General features: G+C 45.5%; 1 protein-coding gene across 3 annotated transcripts in view; it reads right to left on the bottom strand.

Moving 5' to 3' along the window:
- PLEKHG1 (pleckstrin homology and RhoGEF domain containing G1) overlaps positions 1–16073 on the bottom strand; it is a 217202-nt gene that overhangs the window by 123394 nt on the left and 77735 nt on the right. The window contains exon 1 of one of the 3 annotated variants that reach the window (XM_032338747.1): positions 2647–7340. The exons of the other annotated variants lie outside the window; for them this stretch is intronic. Within the exon in view, the coding sequence (XP_032194638.1) occupies positions 2647–2764 (118 nt within the window). The 5' untranslated portion in view covers positions 2765–7340. Of the gene's footprint in view, positions 1–2646; positions 7341–16073 lie in introns of those variants that run through there. 3 annotated transcript variants of the gene reach the window in all.

The following is a 16073-nucleotide window of genomic DNA, read 5'->3' on the forward strand; positions in this document are numbered from 1 at the left end:
GCCCCGATCAAGGGCATCACATTGTGTGCCTCGACCTTCTGCCCCTGTCTTTGCTGACTTTTGAAGCAGTCAAAGAACAATTACAGCAGGTTTTAGGATGCCGAGTTGGGGGCTTCCCTTATGTAAAATATGCATCCTTACTGCATTTGGGCAGAACTGGCAGCGACATAGTTACAATTTTAAGTCTGAAGCTGTAAAGTGACCCAAATCTGCCTTCCCTTTTAGTTTCTTCACCCCTGTGAGGTGTAAGAGGGCTCCTTGAGCTGTATCGGCTTCTGCTTCAAGTTCCTGTCCATTTCCGAGCTGGGTGTTGAGAAAGAACATCCACGTAGGCAAGGCCAAGAGCAGTTACGAGTTGAAAAGACATGTCTCAGGTCATACTGCCTAGCAGCTGGGATGCTCTGATCACTTTCATTAAAAAAAAAAAAGCCACTAAACATTCACGAAAGGCATGAACTAGGGGTTGTCACATTCCCCGAGTTAACTTTCACCACGTACCAGTGATATATTTGTATCACACAACAGATCTACTCTTCATACTTAGTGATTCTATGGCGTGTGAAACAATTGCGACTATTAAATTTTACATCAAAAGAAAACATCATTGCTCTAGAGAACTACGAACTAAAGCATCAAAACCATATTCTTTCTTATTTAAAGTCTCTTTCTCGGTACCTAAAAGTAAAACCTTAAAAACCATTCATCAATCCCTCTCGAGAGAAATTTGTTGAATAATTACTCTGCATCAGAAACTGGATGGGGCATTAGGATAAAAAGATTTTTGAAAAGATTAATCTATGGCCCTTGCCTTTAAAGAAAAAGATTTCTTCTTGAGTAGGTTAGACGTTAAGGCACATTTAAGGGAGGGAGAATAAAATGTGAGGGAATTAAAACACAGTATCGCATCAGCCATAAAAAGGACCAAAGTTCTGATGCATGTTATGGATGAATCTTAAAAGCATTATTATGCTAAATGAAATAAACCAGACATGAAAGGGCAAGTATTATATGATTGTACTTATATGAAATACCTAGGAAAGGCAAATTTATAGACAGAAAGTAGAAGAGAGGTTACCAAGGATAGAGGGACAAGGTAGAGTTGCTGCTGCTTAATGGTTATGGGACTTCTGTTTGGGGTGATGAAAAAGCTTGGGCAGTAGATGATGTGGTGATGGTGGCATAAAATTGTGACTGTAATTCACAGCTGCTACTGAATTGTGCCCTTAAAAATGGACAAAATGGCAAATTTTATGTTATATATATATATATTTTATTACCACTTAAAAAATGAATAATGTCACATACCAGAAACTATTGAATTGTACCCTTTAACTGAGCGAATTTACATTGTAAGATTATATCTCAAGAAACCTGTTAAAGAAACCACACCATCCCTTTATTACTTTGTCATCTCGTAAAGCTCTGAGTATTGTTAAAGAAATTTACCAGGAGCAGAACCAGGTGATCAATGTTTGAAATACTATGACTCATCCTTCTTGCTGAATACCTAGGTTCTACAAATAATCACTAATCCTTTTGGCAGTTCAGAACACAGAAGAGCCTTCTATTTTTTGCATAGCTGGGTTAAATAACTGATTTTTCTATCTGGCAACGAATACTTATCAGACTCTTTTCAAAATAATCTCTTGGCCTGATACTTGAATACAGTCAGCCTGAAAAGTAGGGCTGGAAACCACCCTCAGAACAAAACAAATTACAACATTGAGTTTTTGTACCACTCATTCGTAGGTTAGCTACAGATCAGAGAATGCCGGTATTCAGAAAAATGCCTTTCTGGCATTTTCTTTATTGACTTTCAACACATATTTGTTGAAATGAAAGAACAGTTGCGTTTACTGCTCAGACAGCTCTTAGGACCATGGGTCAGATAAAAGCATTTTGAGGGGCTGCAGGCCAGATCAGAAAGCCCCTGGGAGTTTATGACTTCTGGGCTCAATGCTCGCTTCCTCTCCTGGCTCGGAGCTTCTCTCCTAGGTCAATCATCAGCAAGACCAAAGAGTTCCTTTCTAAATAAGTATTGTTAAAAAATTCAAGGTCTAGACAGAACAGAACGAGGTCAGGAGTTTCAATAGTATTTCTTTCCAGTGATAAAATTTGTTTCAGAAAAGGACACAGTTACATTCTGAACTCAGTTCACAGGAGAGCTAGGATTTGGTTAATAGTTCCATTGTCGCCTCAAAACAATTGTAACAGAAAAGAAAAATAATTAATGGGGAAACCCAGCAGCTAACTCTGTTTTGCCATGTTCCATCCCAGAGTTAATAAAGTGATATGCTTTAGACTAGAATTTGCCAAAAGCCAGTACACCTTTTGTCCTACTGGTCAAATACAAGTATCACAGAACAAGGATGACATCTGAAAAGAAAAGCTGTGGGAGGAAAACAACATGGAAATAATGCCCTTGTCCTGGGTGACCACTGAGGGCACCAATGCCTTTAACTAGGAAAATAGAAAATGAACTGTCCACAAGCGAGCTAGCCATAATTTATAATAACCTGAGAAGAAAAACAGTCTCTGGATCGTCAACTCTGTCTGAAGTGGGGGTAAGCTTGGGCACTCATCATCACCTTCCTGAACCCTTAAAAAAAAAAAAATCACAGGGTCATAGCCGAGTGTCAGACATACCCTGGGTCCGAGGTCCATCTTGGCTCCGTGGAGTAAGGAGTTTGGATTCAGGTCTTCGAGGGGTGCTTCGATTCCTCCACCCGCGGAGGAGGGTCCCCACCATGGTTGTGGACAGCATGCTCCCCCGGCAGCCGTGGCCCTGCTGGGCGACGGGGAGGGGTGGACAGTCCTGTCAGGCTGCCGCCGTCAGGAGAACCATGTCCAGCTGGGGCAGGACAAGGTACTACGCCCAAGGCAGACAGGTCCGGGCAGTTCGGCTGCCTGTGTCCTCCACCCACCTTCTCCCCGGCTTGTCTGCCTTCCCTCAGGAGGCCCTTGGAGAGCTTGGGAGATGGGATGAGAAAAGCCGACAGTGCCCAAATGAAGAGGAGGCGGACAAACAGAGCCAATCGAGAGGAGGGGATGGTCCCGTCTTCTTTCCGGGAGGGAACATGTTTTTAAATCTTCCCTTTTCACTTAAACAAGCCTCATTTTTACAATTTAAAAATGATGATGGGTGTGTGGAGGGGAGGTGGGAGGCACGGACCGGTGCATCTTGCTTCTCGTTTCCCATCCCGTTTCTCTTCTGAACTGCAACAGCTTTGGGGCAATTGCTTTTCCGGAAGAGAACCATTCTTCTAGATCAAGAGAATTCATTATCTATGAAGGGCACTTTTAGTGTCCTGAGTGTTCAAGTCACAGAACTCGATCAGCTTTTGTGGTTGAGGCAAGTTGATTAAGGCAATTTAATAAGAACTCAAAATCATGTAAACTCTCAAAGGCTTTTTAAAAATGAATGGATTCCAGTGGCCTAGTTCTATTCTCTCTCCCGGTGAGCTGGCCAGAGCTGCCTCCTACCCAGGAGGAGGTGGGACCTGAGCTCCACTCATTTAGTCCGCTGCTCACTCATGCCCCCTCCTGGTCAAGATGTCAGGTGCACATTGGTTGGAGACCAATGATTGCATTAAAGTTGTAGGAGGAGCAAGTGGTAGAAAGTTCTAGAATCCCTTGAATGTCTCTGGATGCTCTGTTCATTCACCCTTAGTGGTACTAAAATTGAATTAATTGCAGCTAGTCTCAGATGCTTTGATGTTATTCATTGTCTTATGACTTCTGTGGCTTATGCCAACGATCCATATCCAACAGGACCCCACTTTTCCCTCCCTTGCCACTTTCACCTTATTTAACAAGCTGTAGACTGTTTTTTTTGGCAAGAGGCAAATTCCGCCAATTTCTCTATATTTTTCACAATAGAAAAATTGCCTACAGTTTACTAAAAAGCAGCAGGGTTTTGAGGACACACCCTTTACATAGTCTTTTAGTTGAAATTTCCCTCATTTGCTCATTATTTTGACATTTCCCAAATTTAGACAAATTTTAGTATCACGGCAGATGGGGGAGGGGGACTTGAAATGGTATGAGAGTAGGAGGCTGTGGGCACTCGTCCCTCCTTATCCCAGCCTCAAGGTGGGGTTCAGCCATGAGGCCGGAGCACTGTGTGGGATCATGGGGGGCGGGCAGCATTTGATGAGCGGTATGGGTCCTGTTTCTCTTCGTGGTACAGCCCAGATGGGGGACTCCCTTTGCCTTGGAGCAGGCCTTCTGCCATAGGGGGCTGAGCTGGGCTCTGACAGGGTCAGCAGAGAGCTGCTCAGGGTGTGACACGATCTGCCCTTTAGGGAAAAGGCCAAAGAGGCTTTCAATGGTCTCTCAGTTCCCATGACCTCCAGTGTCACAAGGACGGGCTGAAAATGCCTTTGCTGAGGATACTGCCTGTGGGCGTGGAGTGGTGTCCAGGATGGAGAGAAGCGGAACCAGGTGCTCAGGCCTGGGGTCTGATTCTGGCTTGGAGGTGAGGGATGAAGCAGGAAACTTCGGGATGGTCCGGGGTCACTCATCAGGGGACAGGACCAGGAGGTGAGAACACAGCACGTGCCTCTGGTTACCTTGGATCATTTTGTTTCAGAACTCTGTGTCGGGCTGCAGGAGACCGAGTGGGCTGGGGATGAGGCCTAGTGGGACTTCCAGGAGAGGCTCTCCCAAGACAAGCAGAGGCCACCTTCGCCCCGTCCTTGGGCTGGGGTGGCGGAGAGAACACAACGATGCAGAAAAAGCAAAAGATTTACTGTGAAGACGCCAGAGAACTAAAACTCTCTCAGCAGAGCTCTCCTTGATCGTCACTGCTGCCCCGTGTCTGAGATCCCCATAAACCACAGACATCAGTCTCCATTGGGCAGACCAGAAGTCCAAGCAAGATGAGAGCCATGGGAAGGGTGGCCAGAGCCTGAAGCCAGTGAGAAGCCCAAATCCTGAGAACTTCCTTTGTACAGCTGCTGTTATCAGCCACCAGGGTGACAGCAAGGCAAAAAAGGAGGTAAACGGAACCAACTGTTCATTCCAATAAAATTCGCTGAGCCCCACACCGGAACTTTTCCCGTCGGTCTGCCTTGTTAGGCTCTCATGGTTCCCAGGGCCCACGAGCCCAGCACCTGCCACACTCCACTTACTCTGTCCACGCAGCCAGCTCCCTGCAAACCTCACTGTGCGTCAAGAGCTCTGCATAAAATGCAGATTCCCAGGGCTTGCCCCACTTGGTCTAAGAACAGTGTGGGAGCTGTGTTTCCTTCAGCACCCCCTCATCCCCCCCACTTTCTTCCCTTACCACCCTGGAACCAGCTGAGGAGGTCATGAAATCAACTGACCAGACTGTGGGCTTCTGGAAGCCAAGGGTCACGACCTTTCTTATCAGCACAGTTTTGCAGCTGGAACACAGTTTGTTGGATGAAAGGCATCCTGTGGTCAGGGCCCTGTGGTCAGGGCCCAGCAGTGTTCCCCACGGCCGGGTGGCCGCATGCCCCTGTCCTCCAGCCCACCTCTTGCTTGTCACCATGACCAACGCTTCTCTTGCTGCAGGGGCTACCTTAGGATGACCCCTAATTTTCTCCACACCCCCAGCCCCTCCAATTCCCCCATTTCATGCACCCGTCATATTTTACTCCAAGCAGTGACGAGCTGTCAGGGCTGCAGCTTCCAGTCCCTTCCGCCCCATGCAGAAAGGCTTCTGTCTTTGCTTCAGATACTACGGAAAAGGCGTCTGTAGGCAAAAGCTCAAAACTCAGGTTTCCCAGCAGCAGCCAACACTTGGCTGTCCTTAGTTTGTCCGCTGGAGCAGGTGGACGCTCAGCGGCCAAGGTTTTCCCCAACAGGAAGTTGAGCAATGGCCATGACTGCTGTGGGAAACGTGGTCAGGAAGAGGAAGAAGAGTAATGTCCTGCCTGTGTAGGTCAACCCCACCCTTCCTAATTCATACACTTATACTTCCTCAACCAGGCCTGCCGGAGCCCATGGAGTTCTTCCACCAGGATGCAAAGGGAAACAGCCTAATTGCGAGTCCATGAGGTCATTTTCCTCCAAATTAGTTCTTATGACCTACCCTCCCCACTTCATGAAAAAGGACACACGGAGGAAGGAAACACACTTCTTCAGAACGCAGAGCTCTAGAAAACCAGAATCCCGCTAAAGGCTCTTTTAAGGCCAATACAGCTCACAACGAACTTTAGCTCATAAATGTTTGCCTCTGATTTCCTCTCGTGACTCTGAGTCACCCGTAGTCCAGAAATTTCCCTAACCTAAATACTGTCCCCACCCACCCGCCATCTATAGAGGATGGGGGTGGACTCTGGCCATTTGCTTCTTTGTCATCTCCTACGACCTGCCACGTTGCAGGGCCCACAGAGGGCTCTTCACAGATGCGGACTCTGTAAAAGCAGGTCAGGCTGTGATGTGGCTGTCAACTGTTAAAAGGTGCACGAAGCCATCGGGATTAAGTCCGACTTCCGCCTTGGCAGCAAATGTCTGCTCCCCCATTATGATGTCAGGAGGGAGCAGCTGAGGCAGAGGGCAGGGCTGTGTGCGGGGAATTTCTTAGGAGCTCCTCATGATTTTTGTCCATCTGGGTGCGGGTTCCAGGAGCTTCTGGTCTCTCTGACTCCCCACACGGACTTCTCTTTGGGGCGGAAATCAGGAATTTGATCGGCAACTGTAGAAGGGAAGACTGGGCAGGTGTAATCGAGCCCTGTTCTGGCTCTTTCGGCTGAGGACTGCCCGCAAGTCACTCACGTTGTGCTGTACTTCTTGATGTCGTGAATGTGACACGTGCCAGCTCCGCTCCTGTGAGGGGAAGGCTGCCCTGCTCACCTTGCTGCCTGGGAAAGCTTGTGATCCTGAGTCTGGGATGCGGATGACACCTGTCCTCCGACAGAAGGCACAGTCTCCAAAGTCAGCTTTACCGGGAGTCGAGGCGAGGGTGCAGCCCCTCTGTGCCCACCCCTTTGTTCTATGTTTTCAAATGGGTTCGGAACCTGAGTGGAAGGACAGCATCTTTATTGCCCTGTCCCCCTGCATCCTAAGTGCAGGCCATGGTGTTGATTTGGAGATTTCAAGTGAATTGTTTTATGCCACCATTAGCTTTTAGGGTCCAGCAATTGACTTTTTGCTGTAACTTGGTGGGGAACTTTAAGCCTTATACCACGAGCGGCGCTTACTTTGGTCCCTGAGTCAGCTTAAGGTGACTTTGCCCACAGGTGAGGGGCTCTTCCTAGAATATCAGGGCTGTCCATCAACGGAGGAATGGAGAAAGGAGACGTGGCATAGATGTACAATGGGATATGATTCAACCACGAAAAAGAATGAGATCTTGCCATTTGTGGCAATGCGGATGGACCCAGAGGGTATTATGTTAAGTGACATAAGTCAGAGAAAGACAAATAGCATGTGATTTCCCCTATATGTGCAATTAAAAAAAAATCAAAACTCAAATGAATAAACACACAAAAGAAGCAGAAATAGGCCCTAAATACAGAGAATATGCTCTCGGTTGCCAGAATGGGGCGGGGTGGGGGGAGGAGGTGAGGGGATGAGCGCAATGGCTGGAGGGGGGCAAGAGATACAGGCCTCCGGTTACGAGATGAGTTAAGTCATGGGGATGAAAATCACAGCACAGGGACTTAGTTGATGGTATTATAAGAGTGTTGTCTGGTGACGGTGGGGAGTCAGACTTGTGGTGAGCACAGCAGGTGACGGTGGGGAGTCAGACTTGTGGTGAGCACAGCATGAAGTCTAAAGTGGTCGAATTGTTACATTGTACACCTGAAACTAATGTAACATTGTGTGTCAACCATACATCAATGAAATAAATAGACAGTCAGGCCTGCAGGCATCAGACCCCCACAAGCAGGGCTCAGGCCCCACTCCCCCAAGCAAATGGTCAGGTGGTCACAGCGAGTGCCAGCTTAGCTTTCGGAGGTGGGCTACTGCTATTTGCCCTTGACATACACACGTGCAGGGTTTCTGAAGCAGGTGTATTGAGGCAAAGAGTCAGCAACAGGAAAAGGAGAGTCCTTGTGTTTACAGGCTTTTTCACCATCTAGGGTGGAAAAGTATTACAAGGCAGCCGGTTGTGTGTGCACTGCCGACTAGACTACGGTGTAGCCTCAAGTGCTTACTACCAGGACTGTCCAGGCAGTGCTAAGTTCGCTGCTCTAAATTCCATCCTATATTCAAGGCCAAGAGGAAGTGGGGGTGGGGATAGGCAAAATTCGGGTTTGGGTGGCTCATGCACAGGTTTGAGAGCCTCCCTGCACTATGGGGCCTTAAGTTGCTTCCAGATCAACTGGTCATCTCACTCACATACCACGGAGACTCCGCTCTGGAGTTGGCAACAGTCTTTGGGCCACAGTACTGCATGTTGGGAAGATCACTAACTGCTCCGGGGATGGGAAATAAAACAATTTTCTAAATGTAGAGGGTCTGGCGTCATTGGTGTTTGTTTAGTTCTCAACATGGAGAACAGGGAAGAAATCATAAAGTTAAAAAAAAAAAAAAGAAATAAAAAATGAGAAGAAAAAGATGATACTCTTGGGTCATTTCTTCTCTTGAAGTAATAAGCACAACCCAGGCTGAATTGCTCATCCTGGATCTTGTACAAGATTCAGCCCACACTACCCTAACTCCCAGATGCCGTATCTATGGACCTCGGTGTTATAGTGCTCATAGATGAGGAAAACAGCAACATGGGTGGTGTCTGTTGATAGAAGTCCATCCCTGAGAAACTTTGCCGTAAATTCATATACAATTGGATTCTCACATACACAAGCATGTCTTGCAGTTTAGGAACATTTATTAGCTGCCAAGACATCTCTCCTCTATCCGCCCTTGGGATAAGAAAATGTGGTCAAACTTGCCCATCTAAGAGGTCTTGCCCTGCCCCTGAGGGGTCCAGCTCCTCAGGGGCAGCTCTTTTCTCTTCAAGGGTAAAGGTCACTCACCTCCCCATCTCTTTCCCAACTCATGCCTATCTAGCTTCCAACCATCGGAATGGCTCTGTTGCTTAACCCAGCTGGCTCCATCAGTTGCCTTCTCATGGAATTTCTGGCTGTGTCTGACACTCTCAGCCCCTCCCTTCTTCTTGAAGCACTGTCTTCCTTTGGGGACCATGGTCCTTATTATCCTGTTTTTTCTCCTCCCTGTATTGACATTCCTTTTCAGTCTCCTTTGTTGGATCACCAAGGACTCATCTTTGCCTGTGGCCCAAGATCTGAGCACCAGACCAGCACCTGCAAGGGACTGTTTGATATCTGAGAATTCATGAGTAGCTGAAATTTGGACACTCAAAATGAAATGTCACCTTCCTCCCGAATCTGTTCCTCTTCCAGGGAATGCCATCCCACTTGCGTGGATACCCCAGCCAGAAATTGAATTCTTTCCACCATTTTGCTGCAGATATTCAAATCAGGACACCCCCACCCCTGTTTCTGTTTATTTGTTTTTAACTTCTTAACTCACTCTCCAATGTCATTCCCTTTTCTCTATCGCTGCCCTGGTTGCCTTTTGCCTCTACTGGTATAATATTCTCTGAAACCTTCTCCTGGAGCGCCCAGGCTCATCACACCACAAGCTTTGCAAACTGTGGATTGATGTTGTCTGTCCTTACTTCCTGCACTGAAAACTCTTCTATGTCTTTTCACTTCATCGAGGACAAGGATCAAACCTTTCACACAGTTCCCAACACCTGGCATGTCCTAGTCCCCGCCTCCTTGCTAACTTACTGGATTCTCTCCTGGACAGCTCCAGATTCATCATCACACTTCTCTGAGTTCCTCTAGGGAGTCAGGGTCCGGACACATTGTTTTCCTGCCACGGATCACCTTACGCTGCCACTATGCTTGGTCTCGGTCCAGTGGCCACCTCCTCAAGGCAGTGCCTATGTGTGTTTCCTTTCTAGCATTTATAATTTGCAATGAATGCTTGGTTTACAGTCATCTCCCCTACCAGCCCACTCCGTAATATTGATGTGTGTGTTGGGGGTGGGAGTCATGTGAGTTTGCTCACATCAAAACCCCAGAATAGTGCCTGATGCATAGTACATACTCAATGAGCACTTCTTGAATGAATGAATGAACATCTCTTGTGCACTGGGGCGTTGGTATAATTAGTGTGCATGATATCTCTATCCCAGCTGTTGTAATTAAAAAAAAAACAGGCTATTGTTATAATTAGAAACTAACTTCTGTTCAAGAAAGCAGCCCATAATTATAAAACCATTCCCGTGGGAAAGCGTGATCTACTTCATGATACCTACCTTATTTTATGAGTTCCTCTAAGAGCACTGTGGTGCAAAGTGGGCTGTCTCTACTTAGATTGTCTATTTAAGATTCACATCGTCTCTGCCCCTAGGAATCCTATCTGTATTGCTGTCCATAGCCGTAAAGCTCCAGAAATGTAACCAAGGACTAAACATCCCTTTGCAGCTTAATATTCATTCTAAGATTAAAACTGAGATTAAATCATATTTTTTTTAAAAAGTGTGAAACTTGCAGTCTATTCACAAGCTAACAACTAAGAAAATGAAGGCTGCAGAGCCTTCTCGTGCCTAACTCTTAATAAACCACAAAAATGACTTTTGCATTTACAGCTGACCCTTGAATGATGGAGAGGTTAGGAGCACCTCCTCTTCCTCCCACAGGAAAAAAATCTATGCATAACTTCCAACTCCCCAAAACTCTACTGCTAGCTGCCTGCTGATGGGAAGCTTTACTGATAACATAGAGAGTCAGATGAACACATACCCTGTATGTCACATGCATTATATGCTCTATTCTTACAATAAAGCTGGAGAAAAGAAAATGGTATGAAGAAAATCGTAAGGAAGGGGAAATACATTTACCAGACTGTGCTGTATTTATTAAAAAAAAAAAAAAAAAGCAGCAGACCTGTGCATTTCCAGCCCATGCTGCTGTGGGGTCTACACTGAAGGAAGGAAGGCTATACCCTATAGTACCGTGGCACCCTCACTTACAACTACAATTTACTAAGAATTTGTTTAACACATTGATTTTGTAGAAAAATGATCTCTTAATATTTGTTCCCTTCTAATTTTTCAGGGACTTATCTATAGTCTCAGACATGAAAAACAACAGGTTTAAGGATTTATTGATTTATTTGGAGGGAAGGGGCAGAGCAAGAAGGAGAGAGAGAATCTCAAGCAGACTCTGGGCTGAGCGTGGGGCTCGATCCCAGGACCCAGAGATCATGACCTGAGCTGAAATCAAGAGTTGGATGCCTAACTCACTGAGCCACCCAGGCACCCCTTATTATTATTATTAAAGATTTATTTATTTTAGAGAGAGAGGGAGAGAGAGTGAGCATGTGGGTGGGTAGAGGGGGAAAAGCAATAGTGTGAGACTGAACTCCAGTTTATAATTACTTAGTATCTGGAGATTTCAGGCTTTAAAAACTACAATATCAATGCTAGCCCAGATGATAAAACCTGGGCTTTCTAACCCTATTTAAAAGGCACCCAGATGGGGCACCTGGGTGGCTCATTCATTGGGCGGTGGCCCGGGATCCTGGGATCGAGCCCCGCATTGGGCTCCCTGTTTGGTGGGAAGCCTGCTACTCCCTCTCCTACTCCCCCTGCTTGTGTTCCCTCACTTGCTGTGTCTCTCTCTGTCAAAATAAATAAATAAAGTCTTAAAAAAAGAAAAAGGGACCCAGAAATGTTTTGTCTTTTATTCATATCCTCATTCATTCCGTCATGGATAGTTAGAACAGAGTCCCAAGAAGACCTCAACATTTGGCAGTTGAAAATAACCATCTGCTCTAGCAAAACCTGTGTCTTTTTTTTTTTTTTTGTGATTCCACCCTGAAACCTGAACCCCATAAAATTTTAGACCTCTATAAGGTGCAGAACCTTAAACCAGAGCCTGTGCCAACATTTCTCTTATAAAAAGAGTATGTGGATTAATTATAAGGTGCTGATTGACCGGGATTAGTCTTGATCCCTGTCTGCACAAAATTAATTCCTACCACTTACATCAATTAGATTGGGTTGAGATGGATAACTCGGGTGGAACGTCATATAAAAACTTCTGTTTACTGAGGCATCTGAAGTTAACATGGATGATTTCTGTTAAGAAATAATTTTTGTTTCTACACGGGGCATTATTGATGGCACTAGGAGTTAAATTTCTCCATGCTCACTTTATAGAAATATTAAAGCTTATTCAGGCATTTCTGAATTTAGATGTTCATTTGGAACAGTTTTAAAACATATGACTAGAAAAAGTGGAAAAAAATTTATCTTTTTGTCCACATTTTGATATTACCCATACCAACATTTAAGGAGTCATAAATACCATTTACATTAAAGACAAGGGAACACACTAACAAGACCTTATCTGGCTCTTCTTTTACTCTTGTTGAAAACATTTGACATTAGACATTTTAACATTCAGCTAACTGGATGGTCTAGCAAGTGGAATTTGGGCAATCCTAAATCAGAGCACCTTCACCCTGGTTAGCTCCTGGTAGTAAGCTCTCTTTTACTTCCCCCTGGTCTAACCCTCTTCCTCGATGCCATTGGAGGTATATCCCTCCTCTCCTTCCTCTTCTGCTGAAGGCTCCCAAGTCAGCAGTCCCAGAAATCTGTTCTTGCTTCTGCAGACAGCAAGGAAGTGAGCCTAGGAATAGAGTTCTTATACATAATTTTAAGTGGTTGGAACAACCAGTTCAATAACCAGGAAAAGACAGGGGCACCTGGGTGGCTCAGTGGTTAAGTGTCTGCCTTTGGCTCAGGTCATGATCTCAGGGTCCTGGGATCCAGCCCTGCATCAGGGTCCCTGCTCAGCGGGGAATCTGCTTCTCCCTCTTCCTCTGCCTGCCTCTCCCCCTTCTTGTGCTCTCTTTCTTTCTCTGTCTCTCAGATAAATAAATAAAATCTTAAAAAAGAATAACAAAAAGTAAAAGATAGTGTTACATCATATTAGGGATTAAGCCGGCTGATATATTTTGCCCCACTATAATTAAATAAAACACAGACTATTCAGACAACAGAATTTAGAATTTCTTTCCCAATTAATAATATTTTACATGAAGGTGTACCTGGGTGGCTCAGTAGGTTGAGCCTCTACCTTTGGCTCAGGTCATGATCCCAGGGTTCTGGGATTGAGCCCCACATTGGGCCCTCTGCTCAGTGGTGAGCCTGCTTCCCCACCCCCACCCCTGCCTGCCTCTCTGCCTACTTGTGATCTCTGTCAAATAAATAAATGAAATCTTTTAGAAAAAGAAAGAATATTTTACATGAGGGGCATGTTTTAGGTGTTGGGATGAACATAGGTGGGTCCCTCCCTAAGCTGGTCTTATGTCTGTGTGTGTCATGAAGATGTCCCCTGATGGGATGATATATCAATTGAGCCCAGAAGAACAAACAGGAATGAATAGGAGTCAACCTGCCGGGAGCCGTAACATGAGCTGATGAGCAGGTACTGGGAATGCCAAGTTTAAAGACCCAGGTTCCTCTTTGGAAGAAGGGCAAACAACACAGGAAGCAGGAACCATGGGTGGGTGCGTAGGTACATGGGTGTAGGAGTTGTAAGGGCGAAGAATAAATAACAAGAGAAGGACAACAGAGGTAAGCAGGAACCAGGCCACGAAGGGTCTTATAGATCTTTTCTTTTTCTTCTTGCCCTGACGAGCAAGGAGCCTGATGTGGGACTTGATCCCAGGACGCTGGGATCATGACCTAAGTGAAGGCAGCGGCTTAACCAACTGAGCCACCCAGGCATCCCAGGGCCTTATATATCTTAACAGAGAGTCTGACTTCATCCTAAAGCAACAAGAAGGTTTTGAAAGGTTTTTGGTTGAGGAATACCGTGATCAGATCTGTGTTTTGCAAAGAAGCTTCTTGATGAAGTTGGAGAACAGATGAGGAAATAAAGGCAGAGGCCAATCGGGAAAGAGAGGATGGCGGCCCAGAGTTCGGACACCTACGGATTGGGGATGATTAGACTGGGGTGCAGGGGAAGGAGAGCGAGGGGTCAGGGTGAGGGCTGAGGCCTGGTGGTGTAGACACTCTGGGATTGGCACCACCATTGGCTCACAGCGGTCTGCGCACAAGAGCAGAGGAGTTTGGATTGCGGGTGTGGGGGGGGGGTTCAGGTAAACGGTGAGTTCTCCGTTTTTGGACATCTGGGCTACTCTAGTATTTTCTCCTCCATTACAGGTAATCCTTTGAAAGCATTTTTGAACATGTGCTTTTGTAGAGCGTTTGAACTGCATTAGCTCCTCCCACAGATCAAAATCTACCTCCATCATCCCATTTCTCACACTTTCTAAAACTGCAGTTGCTCAAGAAGTGCTTATTGCATGATACCCTTAGGATAAATTCCCAGAAAGAGTACTGCAGGCTTAGAGAGGTAAGGCTTTAATAATTCTTTTATATGTGCCAGGTTTTCTCCAGAAAGACTGAATCGATTTACAGTGTCAACAACGACACACGAGGATACCCGTTTTCCCTAAAACCTTTCTAGCACGGGCCTCTTACATCCCTTCACTTGGTTGGTGTGAAATGTTTTTGTTTTAAAATTGATTAAAGTTGGATAAATCTTCAGATATGGTTTCCTATTTGTTTTCTTTTAGGTGAAATGTCTGTTTGTATCCTTGGACCACTCACCCAGCTACAGTTTGATAGTGTGTGTTATCAAGTCTTTAATTTTTGCCACGTGTGACTCCCCATTTTGTTGCTTTTATTCTGTCTCCACTTTAGAAGGGTTTAAAATTTTATATAAATACATTTGTGTACCTTTCCCTTTTCAGTTTTGTTCCCTTCAACCAAATTCCCTCCTTTGTAGCTGGAACTGCGAACCTAGTCTACGATTCCTTCATTATTGGGAGTTGGTTGAGTTATATATTTTTTGGCATGTGGTCTGAATCTTGAATATTTTTTTTATATTATATTTTGTGGTTTGTAACTTTATCTTTACTAGTTTTTTTACTTGATTCATCTATAGTTTATAAATATTTTATCATGATATCTGTAAGAAATATTTATGTAGATCCATTTTTGTTATTTAATCCTTTTTTAAAAAAAGATTTTATTTATTTATTTGACAGAGATCACAAGTAGGCAGAGAGGCAGGCAGTGGGGGGGTGGGGGAGGCAGGCTCTCTGCCAAGCAGAGAGCCCGATGTGGGGCTCGATCCCAGGACCTTGAGATCACGACCTGAGCCGAAGCCAGAAGCTTAAACCAATGAACCACCCAGGTGCCCTTGTTATTTAATCTTATCTTAGATTTAAATAATCCTCATTCTTATTCTTCCACTAAGAAAAGTAAGTTTTACCATTAAAGACAAGAGGCCAATATAAAACTATCTTAGGAAGGGGGTGAAAGACTCAAGATTCCCAAATATCTTGGAAATCTGAAAACCTGACAGACAAGGTTGTAGGGGTAGGACCTCCCTTCCCCCAACCCCTTTACCTGACCTGGAAAGCATTAGAGAAGAACCTGGAAAAAGACCTATTTGGTCTCCAACAGATCTGAGTTCGAGTCCAGCCTCTGCCACCTGGCAGCAGTGGGACCTTAGGCAAGTCCCCACATCTCGTCGTGGAGAGTGCACTGACGGGGACAGGAATGAGCACAGGAAGACCAGGCAGGAGCTGCTTTCTCAGGGCGGTAGAGATGAAATGAAATGACAGCGCGCTCAGGAAGCCCTTATCCCCTACCACCTGGCCATACCCAGTCAGCTCCCAAAATGGCGCTCGTGATTGCTGAACAGTAATCATCAAGGCCAGATTGTCAGTTGTTATGAAAGCTTTTTGAGTTTAGCGCTCCACTTTGCAAAGAGGAAATAGCTGTACGTTGTGCTCACCTCTTCTAGAAAATGTGTGAGGTATAACCTGGGATTATGCGATTGGAAATCAAAGTGAAACCCGGGTGTCATAAATGTAGGTCTACAAAAGTGTGTAACAACAGCTCGACTTTGGCTGGCTCTCTGCTCTCTGCTCCTCACCTTGGGTATCATTCTTGAGCTTATCAACCCCCGACCCCCACCCCCAGGCCCCAGCAAGCGCCCGACCTCTCAGGTCATTGTTCTGTCACGATTATTAGAGTA

The sequence above is a fragment of the Mustela erminea genome, chromosome 4 (assembly GCF_009829155.1).
Source record: "Mustela erminea isolate mMusErm1 chromosome 4, mMusErm1.Pri, whole genome shotgun sequence".
Lineage (NCBI taxonomy): Eukaryota > Metazoa > Chordata > Mammalia > Carnivora > Mustelidae > Mustela > Mustela erminea.